The sequence below is a fragment of the Vanessa cardui genome, chromosome 14 (genome assembly GCF_905220365.1).
Source record: "Vanessa cardui chromosome 14, ilVanCard2.1, whole genome shotgun sequence".
In the NCBI taxonomy this organism is placed as follows: Eukaryota; Metazoa; Arthropoda; class Insecta; order Lepidoptera; family Nymphalidae; genus Vanessa; species Vanessa cardui.
Window position 1 is genome coordinate 4,661,890 of NC_061136.1, and position 15,028 is coordinate 4,676,917.

Below are 15,028 nucleotides of genomic sequence, written 5' to 3' on the forward strand. Positions count from 1 at the left end.
GTTGGTGGTGCATTGGCAATGTAGGAGATGGTTATTATTTCATACAACCAATATCTATAGTGACGATGACAGGCAATATGACATGCCTCATTTGGCTCTACACATAAATAATAATAGTAAATAAAAAAACAACCTGCGCTGAAATATTCGTCTAATACAAGTGATCAGTTGATTGATGAAAAAGTTAAAACACTAAAGAATTAAAACAACGCCATCTAGTGGAGAGTGGCGTTTGGAAAAAACTCAAATGAAAAGAAAAAAATGCTAACGATGATGATCAATCAGTGTCGAAGTCTAAAATATACGAACACTAATTTTTACGTCAAAGATACTTATTCACTTTTGATCATGATATGATATGATATGATATGATAGATGAATTATAATATCATGAATAGTATGCGGTTGTTGCGCGTAGTTTATTATATTACGAGAGTATAAGACCCTTCCGTAGTGGAAGTGAAAGTTGCCAGATATCGATCATATAAAACTATTAAGCTCATAAATATAGATAATTTATTATTTTAATTTTTTTTTTAATATGAAAAAAACTTCTCATGTTATTTTATGCATAAACATGTATTGGGAGAGCATCGTTATATACATTAAAAATAAATATCATGGAGAAAATGAGGTCTTTGTCTTACAGTGATATACTTACAGTCTCATACTTTATATATTTTTTTAATATTTATAGACCATAGAGCTCGTTTATTTTAAATAAATTTGTTATTATTAATTAATGCAATATCTTTTTAGTATCCAGCTATTATATATATATTCATTAAAATTAAGAGGAATCATCACGTAATCTTATAAATATCCTAAAATGTATATAGTTCGAGAAATTATGAATATTATTTTTATATAATCAAATCCTAATGCAAATATATATTTAAATCTGATATTATTTAAATTTTCATTCTCTATTAACTGGAAAGTCGTAATAAATAATCCTTTACGTAATTGGTGAAATTTCGACACATCCATAAATATAATCACCCCTAATGTTTGATATAATACCAGCTATTAAGAAGTTATGCGATTTATATAATGATTTTATATTAGCTTTCGCGTTATATTTATTAGTTAGCCGACTTCGTGAAACGGAAATTGAACTGTAATCATGTTTGAATCGATTCTACGGATCGATTGATGGAAAAATTAAACTTTTTTCACACACAATTCTCTTATGATGCTATTTACCAAAGATTTATATACAAACTTTTTTGTGGTGAAACACTCGTATTATTTTGTTAGTTAAATTTTTAAAACTTATTCCATACGATAAAAACTACATATGTATATTGGTTACACCTAAAGTTTCTCAGAAATATTAGAAAATTAAAGAATCTCTTATAAATTTTATAGGACATTAAAATAATGTTACGGTGACAATAATGTTTTATGAGTATATAAAGTTTTTATAGTCTGTGAAATAGTTAAAATGAGTATTTTATATGTTGTGAAAAAGTGATTGAAAATAAATATTTAATATACATAAAACACTTTACAAAAATAAACTCAAGTTAAAAAGAAAGCATTAACTAGAATACAATTACACAATAATTACAATACCAATTATGTAGCATTCCATTGCTTATCGCGGAAAAAAAAAAACATTAAAGTTCCTCAAAGAGTTCCGGCAATCCGGTACTCAAGAAAATACTTTCTCGTGGTACTCCCACGACCCACTTGCATCAAAACGAGCCCATACTTCTGGAACGCCCAAAATATTCGGTGATTAAATTCGATCTGTATGCCCAATACACTTTCGACTGGTCTGCTCCTTCCAATTAAAACTGGCAGCCTGTTTTGTTTTTGCGCCATTTATAATCATGTTTTACACATGTTAATCGGGATCTTTTGATTAATTATAAAATGAGAGTGAAATCGTTTTTAATAATTTCGATTTCGAGTTTCTCAATACGAAAGCCCTTTTTGTTTGAACGCTGCCGATATTTATAACCAGAGAACGCATTCTATATATGCATGTGTGCAATGAATTGTTTGAATGTGTTTGCCATGTCGTTGAGCGAACGTCATATTTAATATTTCAGCTGTAAAGTATGTTTGTTTTTTTATAAAGAGATAATATTTGAACGAATTTTCTGTTTTGAACTTTCCTTGAATAAAAAAAAAAACTTTCTCTCGAATATTTTTGATTTAACGATGAGAAAAGTAATTCAATACAATTTAAGTTAAAAATTACAGCTGAGTTAATGCTTTGACATTTATTGAGCAGATTTAATTTCGATAGCAAATATCGCTGTGTATAATGACAGTTTTAACATTAATAAGTTTATTATTATCTGTCAAAAATTATGACTGTGAGTTGTCATGTTAATTACATCGAGATACGATTTAATTCAAATTATTAACAAGCTTTATATTTGTGTTTATAATTCATATCGTGCTTGGCGGTGAAGGAAAACATCGTGAGGAAACCTGCATGTCTAATACGTTCCGAATCTTCTCATCAAAGGAAGAGGAGGCCTTAGCCCAGCAGTGGAAAATTTACAGGCTGCATTAACAAGCTTCACAAAATTTTATAAACGAATTATTAAATATAAATAACACTTTTCTCGGAACTCGTGAAACGAATGTCTGGCGATCGTAATCACTAGACGATAACTTATTCGCCTTTGACCCCTATTTTCCAACCTGTCATTACATTTGAAAGCTTATCTATTTATTTCAGATATATATTTGAGCATATATTTAATATCAAATTCAGCTAATTTTTCTTTAATTTCAGTCACTAAGTAAAAAAAATCTTAATTAATCCAAAAGTTCCCTTCAATTTAATTAGAAGTCTATTGAAGACTATCCGTACCCGCGACCTTGTACGCGTTTGAATAAATATTATTGTAGTCCAAGTTACTCTTTTTATATCAGTTATCTGCCAGTGATAGTCACGTCTAAATCGGTCCAGCCGTCTCAGAGATTAGCCGGAACAAACAGACAAACAAAAATTGTAAAAAAAAAAATATTTTGGTATATTATGTATCCTGTAAACAAACATATACAGTATGAGTAAAAAGGTCTATTTTGATATTACAAACAGACACACCAATTTTATTATATGTAATGTTTTTATTGAGTTATGTATAACTAACTTCCTCTTTCGAATGTTGATATATAGAGAGATAAAAGGAATTGGTGGTTAAATAAATAATCGCTGAACGTATATAAAAAGACTTTAAATTTCATGTTTTTCCTTACAAAGAATTAATCTTATAAATAATCAAAATTTAAAGTACCATATCTTGATAACATTATTAAACTGATACAAATAATAAGCCTAGTTACAATTAAATAAGAATTTGTCTCGTGGGTACAGAAATACAATGGGCGGGACCGCTCGATGAGAAAGACAATTACAAATGTACTTTTGTTACAAACTAGGTTTATTATGGGAGACTGGGACGGCCGTTATTAAAAAATTCTTCGGTGGCGTAAAATTACGCGGTGTCTGTAGAATAGTAAGCCTGATTACAACTTCATATAAATCATATAAGATACTATACGATTACTGATCATTAAAGATGTTAAGACGTGAAATATTATTTCTTGGTTAATTCCAATCGATAATAATTTTATTATGATTCAATGGGGAAATGCTACTAGCATTCTTGCCGACATTCCACGTGGTCATGATTTTAATTCATATTTTAAATATGTTTAAATGCTAAATGCTAATAAAATTAGCATTAAGTCCTTAAAAATATTGTAATAAAAGAACTGTTTAAAGAAATTTAGTATATAAAACAACAATAATTGAATGCAATATTACGAAATGACGTAATTCGTTACGTGTATAACATGTATCTACACATTTTGGAATTCAGTTTATTACATGAGATCTTTTTTACATTAAGAACTTAGTTAAATATACATAACCTAATAGAAATAAATACGCTCTTCACAAATCATGATCACATGGAACGGTCACAATAAAGTCGGTCCAGCCGTTCCAGAGATTACCTGAAACAAACAGACTGACAGACAGATGGACAATAATTGTATAAATTGTTATTTTGGTATAAGAAACACACCAATTGTATTATATATATAGATACAGAATAAAAATAAACAACTGTATGTATACCAATACACGAATAAGTATATTTTAGTTTGAAATAAACTAAATATATTTATTTTTTTCGTGAGGAAGCGATATTTGTAACGGTTATTATATTCAGAATATTTGCACATTCAATTTGTAAGTCTAGTCGAAACTGTTAACAAAAAGTTTGAAAGTATTCAAATCATTTATTTATCATTCTCATTATATGAAACGAATTAACGGTTTATTGTTTTTCATGCATAACACGATCGGAAAATATACTAGAAATATCACTACAGATTCGATATTCAAATATCTGTCAGGAATAAGGAAACTTTCCCTTTAAACTAAGAACGGGTCAAATATTTGAACTTTCGTTGCAGCAAACAGAGCCATCTTAGTAATATTTATATTTTTTGTTCACAGATCACGATGCGACAGAGACGCGGGCTCGCTATAGGCATCCTACTCGTGTTACACATGGTGAGGAATTATGACAAATGTCAATTAAAAAAAAAGTTTATAATTCTTGGGATGACAGTGAAAATTCCAAGTCAAATACGTTCGAAATTCGAATTTTCGCCGAACGTTCTTTTTAAATAAATACATATGTCAAATTTGAATACAATTTAACCTATATATAGAAACTCATAAAAATAAATACGAAATAAATGATTAAATAGCAACAAGAAGCCTTCTAACGATTACCTTGACTTTAGTAGAAGTGATTATACACACGCACACTTGTATGTTGACCACACAAGCTTAAAAATGTCAAAAAATATAGCAAGCTAGTATCAGCAGTAAGTGGAAGAAATGATCAAGACAGGCGTGTCTTTGCGATGTTTTAAAGCAATATTTAGTTACTGAGCATTGTTAAATATTGAATACGCATTCCATATACTTATCTCAGACATCATACAAAACATCGTATTATATGACACTATAATAGGTTTTTTTCGTAATTATTATTTGTAGAATATACATTTAATAGAAAAGATGTCAAGATTTCCTAGAAAACTTTCTCTCGTTTACTTTGAAATGTCTGCAGGGTCACGTACATGCTGTTCACAGATATAATATTACCCATACATTGAAAGGCATTTCATGATTGGTTAGAATCGAAAGTGTAAGTCGGAATATGTTGTGAAAACACACATAACACACTCTGTTTTATATTTGACAACAATAACACAGATAATTAATATCAAAGTTACGGAAATTAAAAAAAAACTTTATAGACTTCATACAAAGTTCTTAATATATTACAGGTTAAGAATCAAAACCTAAAGAGGTACTGGTAAAGACTATTAAGAGGACTGTCAGGTGAAGAAATAAAAAATAAAAGAACTACGAATAAATATAAGCCTCAATATATATTTATAATTCAATTTTAATTTCCATATAACAATTTGTTATACAATTTTGTATGTCATTATATTTTAACAACCGCACAACATAATAACCGATTAGATGCTCTTTCTATATTTACAGACACAAATTTATTAATTAAAGAGACTTTTGTTCGTTTAATTAAATGCAGTCGTAATTAATCTGACCTACTGCGTTTGAATTAAAAATTAAATTAGTTTTTTTTTTCATGGTAAAATTATTAAAGTTTCTAGAAATTATCAAATGGATTCTTAAAATTGATTTAATTATATATCGAATTAATTAATATAGTATTGAATGAAAATCGAAGATACAAAAACATTGTATAAGCTTTGTAACTATTGCGTCAGTTTCAATTGAATGTATCGGCGCTTGAAAGTTAAAGATATATAAGTTAGAGAGCTGAGATGGCCCAGTAGTTAGAACGCGTGCATCTTAACCGATGATTTCGGGTTCAAACCCAGGCAAGCAACACTATGTATATGTCCTTAATTTGTGCTTACAATTCATCTCGTGTTCTGTGGTGAAGGAAAACATCGTGAGAAAACCTGTATGTGTCTTATTTCATCGAAATTCTGCCACATGTGCATTCCACCAATCAGCATTGGAACAGCGTGGAACATGTCCCAAATCCCTCTCCTTAATGGAAGAGGAGGTCTTAGCCCAGCAGTGGGAAATTTACAGGCTGTTACTGTATTTTTATCGAATGAAAATCAAAGATTCAATACGATGGTATAAGCTTTGAAACTATTGCGTCAGTTTTAAATTGAATGTAGCGCTCGTAGCGCTCGAAAGTTAATGATTTTTAATCGACACATTGCTCCTTTTACAGCACATCACTAGATAGCCGCGGATATTTTTCATTTTCACAACATTTTTAATTACGATTGATCATTATATTCCATAATTTTTTTTTTATCAATAAACACAAAATAGTATTCGTCTAAATTACTAACTCTTACATATACAAAGTACGGGAATAAATTCCTTAAGACAGAATGTAAAAAATCTATTATTATTTATATAATTAGGTTTATAATTTATCTGTGTCCATTCGATATAAATATACACTTAAAATATTAGTTATTTAAATGAAAATACTGCATACGACTTTTTGGAGTTATAAATTGAGCCTTAATTTTACTCACGACCTCTAGAAATAACGGTTTGGAATTCGTATATATTTTATCAAAACAAGTCATTGTGTGACACATCCGAATATAGAATTGATGAATTTAAATTTATGATTGTTTTCCATTATGAAAAAACATATATATGCGTGTATTGTAAACTACTTATTTTATTATCAGATTATGTCAATAATTTCGTGAATAAAATCGATAGAGAGACATTTTTAGCACAAGCTAGTAAAACTTTTTACTGACGTTCGAATTTTGAAATGTCATAATTTTTAATTCTTTTTTTTTTTTAATTCTCGTAAATCTTAATAGAAGTATTTAGCTTACAATCAGATTGCACTTATGACTTTATAACATTCAATGATCTTTATATGGGATTAAAGACAAATAATCAAATTTGATATTAAATGGACCCGATGCTATACAACGACATCTAGAATAATCATGTAATGCGTTTTAGTTGACGTATTTTAATAAATTAGGAATTAAATTATAGTAGAGTAGTATATAAGTAATATATATATATATATATATATATATATATATATATATATACGAGAATAACAAATCGAATGAAATAAGAAAATATAAGTTTTTTATAGCAATATTTTCTTCAATAAAAACGTGTTATATAAGTAACTGATTGTATGAAATTTGTTTAGGTAACAATATTTGTACCGTTAGGATGGGTAGTGCTTGTGTATATGTAGAGCAGCTGGACGCTTAAAAAAGTTAATGAGATATCAGTAACAATATAGGGTAGGGCATGCCTTCCACGAGGAAATAGTACCAGATAGAATCTAATCCGGTCAACGGGTAAAAGCGCCGAATATGGACATTGACCCACTACGCACTGACGGGTATGTCTAGTTCCGTTTATGTACACTATTTACTTGTTTAGTCGACGCCAGTAAGAACAAGCAACTTAAATGGTATCTTTGTAACTGAATCTTGTAAACAACTCTCAGTGGACCGCGATACTGGGAAGTATTAAAAAAAAAACTGTCGTTCTGATTTCAGTAATTATCTATACATGTGATGTGAATAATAGTTTACACACTTTCCCGAGAGTATAAATTAAATGTCACATCTTATACATATTTAAAAGCGATATCAATTTATTCGAGATATTCTAAAATGTTGCTTCAGAATAATGTTTACATTTTAAATGGTATATCGACTTTGTTGTTATTCCTTTCATCCGTCGAGCTACGTAGATTGACGTGTAATTTTTTTTTAATTTACTTTTTTTTGTTGGAGGACAAAGCACTCCGTTATACAGCCAAATGTTCTGTATTTTTCAAACAAAAAGGTCTTAGCCAAATAGTCAGTATTCTGACGTAAAGTACCTAAGCAAAGGCTATACGAGGTTTGTGACAATAGATGGGTGTTGTAAGAGTAAAAGTCAGCTTTCCCGCCGGTCGGTCACACCGCGACCCACAGCGACGACACACATTGCACTTGAAATCCTGCTCGTCATTCTAGGTATTGTCCTACAACATCTTTCTTTGAAGTTTTTTTATTAATTATACCCTACAATATAGCAAATGGCTGTAATATATCCATATTCCATTTTCAAATTTTTACGACTGTACCCTAATGAGTTGATAGGTTGAAACACACATGATTAATGATGTTTCAACATGCTTAAGCTCTTTCTCGATCTAGAATATAAAAGCTTTCTAAAATTTATTCAAATTAACCCCTTCTAACATAATCAACTAAACTAATACTCTCTCTAAGAATTTGAATATATTGACAAAGATAAATATTTAATATGATCGCATATTAACTACAAAACAAACCGAGAGTCGAAAGAACGAATTAGCGATGCGATAGCGATTTAATGAAAGTAAAATTAGTCCGGCAAGATCAACGACCGCGCTGTGACACACTGCACTTGACGGCCGCTCCTCAGCGTACACTCGTAAGCGGATGTCGTTCCACTAGCTCAGACTGCAGGGACGTTACCATCTTGATTCTAGTCTAGAATACATGTACCACTTCAAGCATTAGTAAGACTTCATATTATGCGAACATGTTCTATTTTCAAATAATATTTTTTCTAAATATGAAATAATTTAAATACCTTTTCATATTTAATCGCGTGTGATTTTGCTTATATTCAAGTTAAAATTGAATAGCCTCACCTTGCTCTAACGAGTTCCAACGCGTTGACATACTTCAGCGTTATTCATCTGAGCTTGACTTTAGCGCTTTAATTTCATTCTAACTTTTTTTTATAATTTAAAAGATCTTATTAATAGTTGAGAAATAACATTTTATGTATTTAACAAAATTTGAATAAAGATTTTTTTTAAATAGAATTTATTTTTGAAGCAATGAGGATTTTGTTATTTTAGTCCGAATCGTATATATCAAAATTGTATTAACGTTCTTAAATAACTTAGATCATTCGATAGAGATAATAATGGTAGAATCAACAATCTTATCAATGTTACATGACGCTCAACACTCGGAATCATTTGTTAATAATGACTGTCTGGTTCAATAGCGTAATTTCTTTTTCGTTCCAACTTTCTCTTTTTTATATTATGTTACGTAAGATTAATATGCGTAGAAACAATTGAGACATGTCTATCCAGATTCCAATCATGAATAATTACTGGATTCCACGGTCGGCTCGGAGGATGAACCTTTATACACTCACTCATAAATCTTTATTGATGAAATAAAAAAAAGCCACGTTTCTCACTTAGGTGGAACCAATGCTTTCTAATTTCGTAGCCCGAAGCGAAACAGATGAGAGTTATAAAAGCTTTGACGATTCGATAATTCTAGGTTCCTTGATAGGCGACGATAAATTTTTTGATTGAAAAATTGTGACCGATTCGATAAATTCTCTTTAGCATTTCGACCACCCAAATAACTTCGTCGAAAATTTTACGCGACGCTCGGAAAACAAGATATAATTAATGGTAAAGCGTAAATCTGTCAAAACTAGTTTAATGTATGTTCTGAAAGCAGAGCGTTCAATTGAGTGATGATTTAAATCAAATGCAAACCAGAAACGCGGCAACTTTCACAATATGATGATTCTATTCGAGTCGAGGGAATTGGAATCCGAGAGTCATCTCGTCAGTTTTGTTTCGAGTCAGAACATGAGTTTGGGTGTTGTCGCATAACTTGTCGCTGGCTTTGAGAGTTATTAAAAAGGTTAGTGTGTCGAATTAAATAACACTTAAAATATTGCCCACGCGCACTAGTGAAAGCTGCTACTACAAAAAACATATAATTTTCATGTATGAATAATGTACGAGCAATTAAATTATCTCTATTATTTTGTTACATTATTTTATTGCATCTATAGAACATATTTACTTCGTTTGATGATACAATATAGTCAATATTCTTTTTTTTATGGAATAGGTTAGCCGACGAGCATATGGGCCACCTGATGGTAAGTGGTCACAATCATCCATAGACAATGACGCTATAAGAAATATTAAGTATTCCTTAAATCGTCAATGCGCCAGCAACTTTAGGAACTAAGTTGTTATGTCCCTTGTGCCTGTAGTTACACTGGCTGTCTCACCCTTCAAACCGGAACACAACAATACTGCGTACTGTTGTTTAGCGGTAGAATATCTAATGACCGGGTGGTACCTACCCAGGCGGGCTTGCACAAAGCCCTAACACCAAGTTCATACTTTAATTAATACATTGGTTGTGAGAATTTTATATAATCGCATATAAATCGCTTGGGTTACATTATATTGAATGCAGTATTCATCGTTAATGTAAGAAAATTGGTCTTCCATATATTAATTATTATTCAAAATATATCAAGTAAATAAATCTACACCAAACACAAATTATTATTACGGAAAGTCTTTTAGTTCGGACTCGTCAAAGAACTTTGAAAATGTCGAAACAACCCAAAGTGATTGCATGCTCTTATCATTAATGGAATATAATTTAAAATAAATACAATCGAATAGATCTTGAAGATAAGAAAGTTTTATAAGGATCATTAGTTTTATAGCCAGTATCAAATCATATTCGACGCTAACAACTTACATCAATACCCACTAAACAAATGATTAAACAATAATAAGTTTTAATTGTATTAGTCACACTTATGGCATTTAGTCAAATAATTGGGGTCCTGTCAGAAACAAATGATTTTTGTTTCTACGAGCAAAGTTTTGCACCAATATTTACATCTATTTATGATAAATAAACGTATGGCAAATCAAGTAACTAGACAAATTTTAATTTGATAAAGAACTGATAAAGCTTTTACACAAAAACAAAATAGGTATTGTAAAATAAACTTAAAGGCTTGTTTAACATTGCACTACTTGGCCTACAAGTAGTGCAATGTTAAACATTGATTATGATGATCATTTATAAAATAACATAATTGCGTGTGATGAAGATGTTAATAACTTGAATTATTTGTTACTTTTTATTTATTAAATATTTAACGCTTTTTTAAGCAATAGAGAATCTGACTAAACTTATTTTATATAAATGTTATACGATTTCGTTACCTTTAGCGGACTCGCAAACTCTTTGAACAATAATACTAATTACATTCACAAATTCGTAGAATTTAAAAACGTCAATACTTTTAAAAATAAATACTGACATTTTATTGATAATTAATTTTTTGATTTTCCAGAGCGGAACACTCAGCGACCAAACGTCCAATGAAAGCGGTGGTGGTGGGGGCGGACCCAGTCCTGATTCCAACAATGCAGCAGAACCATCTAGCGATCAACTGGCTATGGAATCAGCTGAGAGGGAAACACCGAGTCATGCGTATAATGGGCCACCACCTCCAGTTCCTCCTCCTCATAACAGACGACAGAATCCACCTCATCACCAGCCACACCACTCGATAGGTAATACATTTTAATATTAAACGCTAAATGAGAAGAAAAAAAATTATAATTTAATATGTCTTTGTCTTGAACTAAAAATAACCAAACTTTGTTTTTTTTCAGGTATGCCAAGGATTCCCAATCATCATCAAATTCATTCGAAGCCATTCGCGCTGGGTCCTCCGATAAATCATCACAAGAATGATATTGGTTCCGGTTTCCGAGGTCCCCCTCCCCCACCCGCACCGCCTGCCGACGCTCAAACATCAGCAAGTGACAAAGTATTTAGTACCACCGGAGATGTCTGGCCCGCACCAGCTCCTGATATGCCCAAAATATTATCACTCGATGTTAAATGTGAAAAGAATGCCATGAGAGTGTTTCTTAGTTTCGATAAACCATTCTTTGGTATAGTTTTCTCAAAGGGTCATTATTCAAATCACCAGTGTGTTCACCTTCCACCTAATCTAGGCAGAACATCAGCTTCATTCGAAATTGGTGCCCACGCCTGTGGTACAGCTGGTAGTGGAGATCCTAGATACCGTGGCGACGTAGCTGCAGCCGGAACGTATTTCGAAAACGTTATAGTGATACAATATGACCCACAAGTACAAGAAGTATGGGATCAAGCACGCAAACTACGTTGTACATGGCACGACCAATATGAAAAGGCAGTTACATTCCGTCCGTTCCCAGTAGATATGTTAGATGTAGTACGAGCTGACTTTGCCGGTGATAATGTTGGATGCTGGATGCAAATTCAGGTCGGAAAGGGACCTTGGGCTTCGGAAGTATCCGGGCTCGTTAAGATTGGACAAACGATGACAATGGTCTTAGCAATTAAAGACGATGACGCGAAGTTCGATATGTTAGTTCGTGATTGTGTAGCCCACGATGGTCAACGCGCTCCTATACAATTAGTCGATAGGCGAGGCTGTGTAACCAGACCAAAGCTTATGTCAAGATTTACAAAGATAAAGAACTTTGGGGCAAGCGCATCAGTCTTATCATACGCACATTTCCAAGCGTTCAAATTCCCAGATTCAATGGAAGTTCACTTCCAATGTACGATACAAATTTGCAGATATCACTGCCCCGAACAATGTTCCGATGGTGGCCAGAATGTAATTGCACCTCACGCTGAATACGGACCCCCACAAATTGACTCATACCCTGTTAGCGTTGAAATAAGACGGGACGAACGAAGAGTCAGAAGGCAACGCAGAGCTACATCCCCTGAAAAAGAAGTTGGCGTAAATAGAGTTATTCGTGTTGTGTCTGCTGGTGACTTAAATTTAGATCCTTCAGAAGAAAACACAGCTCCAAAAGTTGTACCTACGCCAGGTCTTGTTTGTATGACAACCCCAGGTTTTGCTGTAACACTCGGCGCTCTTCTTGCCACATTGATATGTTCTAGCGCTATGTCTGCCGTATTATTTTTCAAACTGCGGCCTATTTCAAAGTTGAAGAAGAAGACCGCAGCGATTGCTACTCTACCACGGCCGCATCCGACGACAGGACCACATGTTATTTCCAAAAGTCGATTTTACTCGTAACGTGTAATGCTTTTATAATTTAATTTGTAAATAGTAGCGTAATGAGACTGAAGTATGACCATGCCAATACATTGTTAGATGTGCTCAAGTAATTTAGTTCAAAATTTTCTAGATTAATTATCATTAAATTACAAACAGTGATTTACTTAATTAATATTGTAATATGCCATCTAGAGGCTTCAGTTGAGTTGTATTCCAGGTCAAGAATACAATATATGTTCTAATAAACTACTAACTCTCTTAATAAGCCCAAATGTAGTATTAAAACTTCAAGTACAATCTTCTGTTACCTCTCGTCGAACTGTGTTCAATGCAGGGGCAACGGAAAATCAAATACGTGGTATAGCATCACTTAGGTAAACCGTTAGCTGTAATTATTTAAATTAACTTGTCATTAGTATTAATATTATTTATTTTTAATTAAGATTTGTAATAGTCATTACCTATTTACTAGCTATGATATTTACTTTACCACCTGAGTACCTCTCCTTCTTTATAATGTTTGATTGTGTTTCTTGTTTTATTTTATAATGACTTTATAAATTGTTAAATATATTTCATATCGAATATTATTCGATATACCTGACGTTTTTATTTGTTTCGCTAATTTAATCGAGTAATGTACGACAACATGAACAAATGTAGTATTGAATATATCTAAACAATATATGATTGTGTACGTTTTATTTTAACTACCCAATTAAACAACGAATAATAAATCAGAACAGCTATTAATGATGTATATGTGTGTGTAAATATAAATATGTATTATAGTGGTTTACCTTTTATATAATATGTATCACAGCTCCAATGGTACATTTAATGATTCCTATTCCTTTCCATCAAATCGTTAAACTTGTGGTACAGATAGGAACTGCAGTAACGAAACAGTATATTTCAAAACACAAGCCTTGTATACCGTCGAGTTTTTGCAGTATCTACAAGTTAAATTTATTTGAGTGCGTTGAACGAAAATTTCAAGGCCGAATTTACACGCAACTAGTACGTAACGTTTCAAAGTGAAATATACTTCTACCGCGTGAGTTACAAGAGCATTCCTTGAATATCAGACAGAGGCTTTCACTTGCGACAACTTAGGTTGGCGGTGCTCCAAGGTGGCAGATCATCCGAGACATGAAGGTTCACGATATTTAAGTTTCTCTAGGTCTTTTCAGCTCCATCTCATAAATCTTTCTTTACAAAACTTAGTTTGGATAGTATTTATAAGATGAAACGAAATAAAATTGAACAAATACTTATATCTATACGAATTTTAAATACGAAAGTCGATCTATCTCGTTACGCTTTCACGGCCAAACCACTGAATCGAATTTTATGATATGTGGTTATTAGTAAGCTTGAACAATATATACTTTTTAGACCCAATACCTAACGAACAACCCTTAAAACGCGAACCAAGCCGCATGCGACAACTTGTATTTATAATAAATGTTCTTTAAATAACTGGTATAGTTATGTGACTCGGCATACATACCATAACCAATCTTTTAGTTGCAGTTAGTTTTTTAGCTATCCATGTATTAGTTAGCCTCTTTCAAATCATTATTTTTATTTTCTTTATCTTATTTTATTTCGGGACTTAAAAATAATCATAATTTTACAAGTTTAATTTTAATATAATGCTATCGCCCTGGTTTGGAATGTAAATTCTACCGAGACCAATATAAAAATCAGTAGTTACTATTTTTCAATAAATACATTTTTTTTAACATTTTCATCTTACATCAATTAATTCTTACCACGGTTTGGAAAAGCAGACGCCAGCTAGAAGAAACGGCAAGAAACTCGCATAATTGCTAATAACCAGACTTTACGATTACATTAAAAGCGTTTTTTTCCAAAAAGTATTTCTTTGATTAAAGACATAAAATAACTACCATTCATATCGGCATAGCAGAAGATAAGAAACCTATTTATATTATGGGACACCATACAACAGGAAATAAAGCATTACATGCAGCGTCTTGGTTAAAAACTCAGAAATAATGCTATCGATTTGCT

General features: G+C 31.8%; 1 protein-coding gene across 1 annotated transcript in view; it reads left to right on the forward strand.

Annotated features, from left to right (window-relative positions):
* LOC124535326 overlaps nt 1-13,678 on the forward strand; it is a 33,599-nt gene extending 19,921 nt beyond the window's left edge. The window contains exons 2-4 of the mRNA XM_047111513.1: nt 4,496-4,552; nt 11,249-11,471; nt 11,574-13,678. Coding sequence (XP_046967469.1) covers nt 4,502-4,552; nt 11,249-11,471; nt 11,574-13,006 — 1,707 coding nt within the window. The 5' untranslated portion in view covers nt 4,496-4,501 and the 3' untranslated portion in view covers nt 13,007-13,678. The remainder of the gene's footprint in view (nt 1-4,495; nt 4,553-11,248; nt 11,472-11,573) is intronic.
* The last annotated feature ends 1,350 nt before the right edge of the window (nt 13,679-15,028 follow it).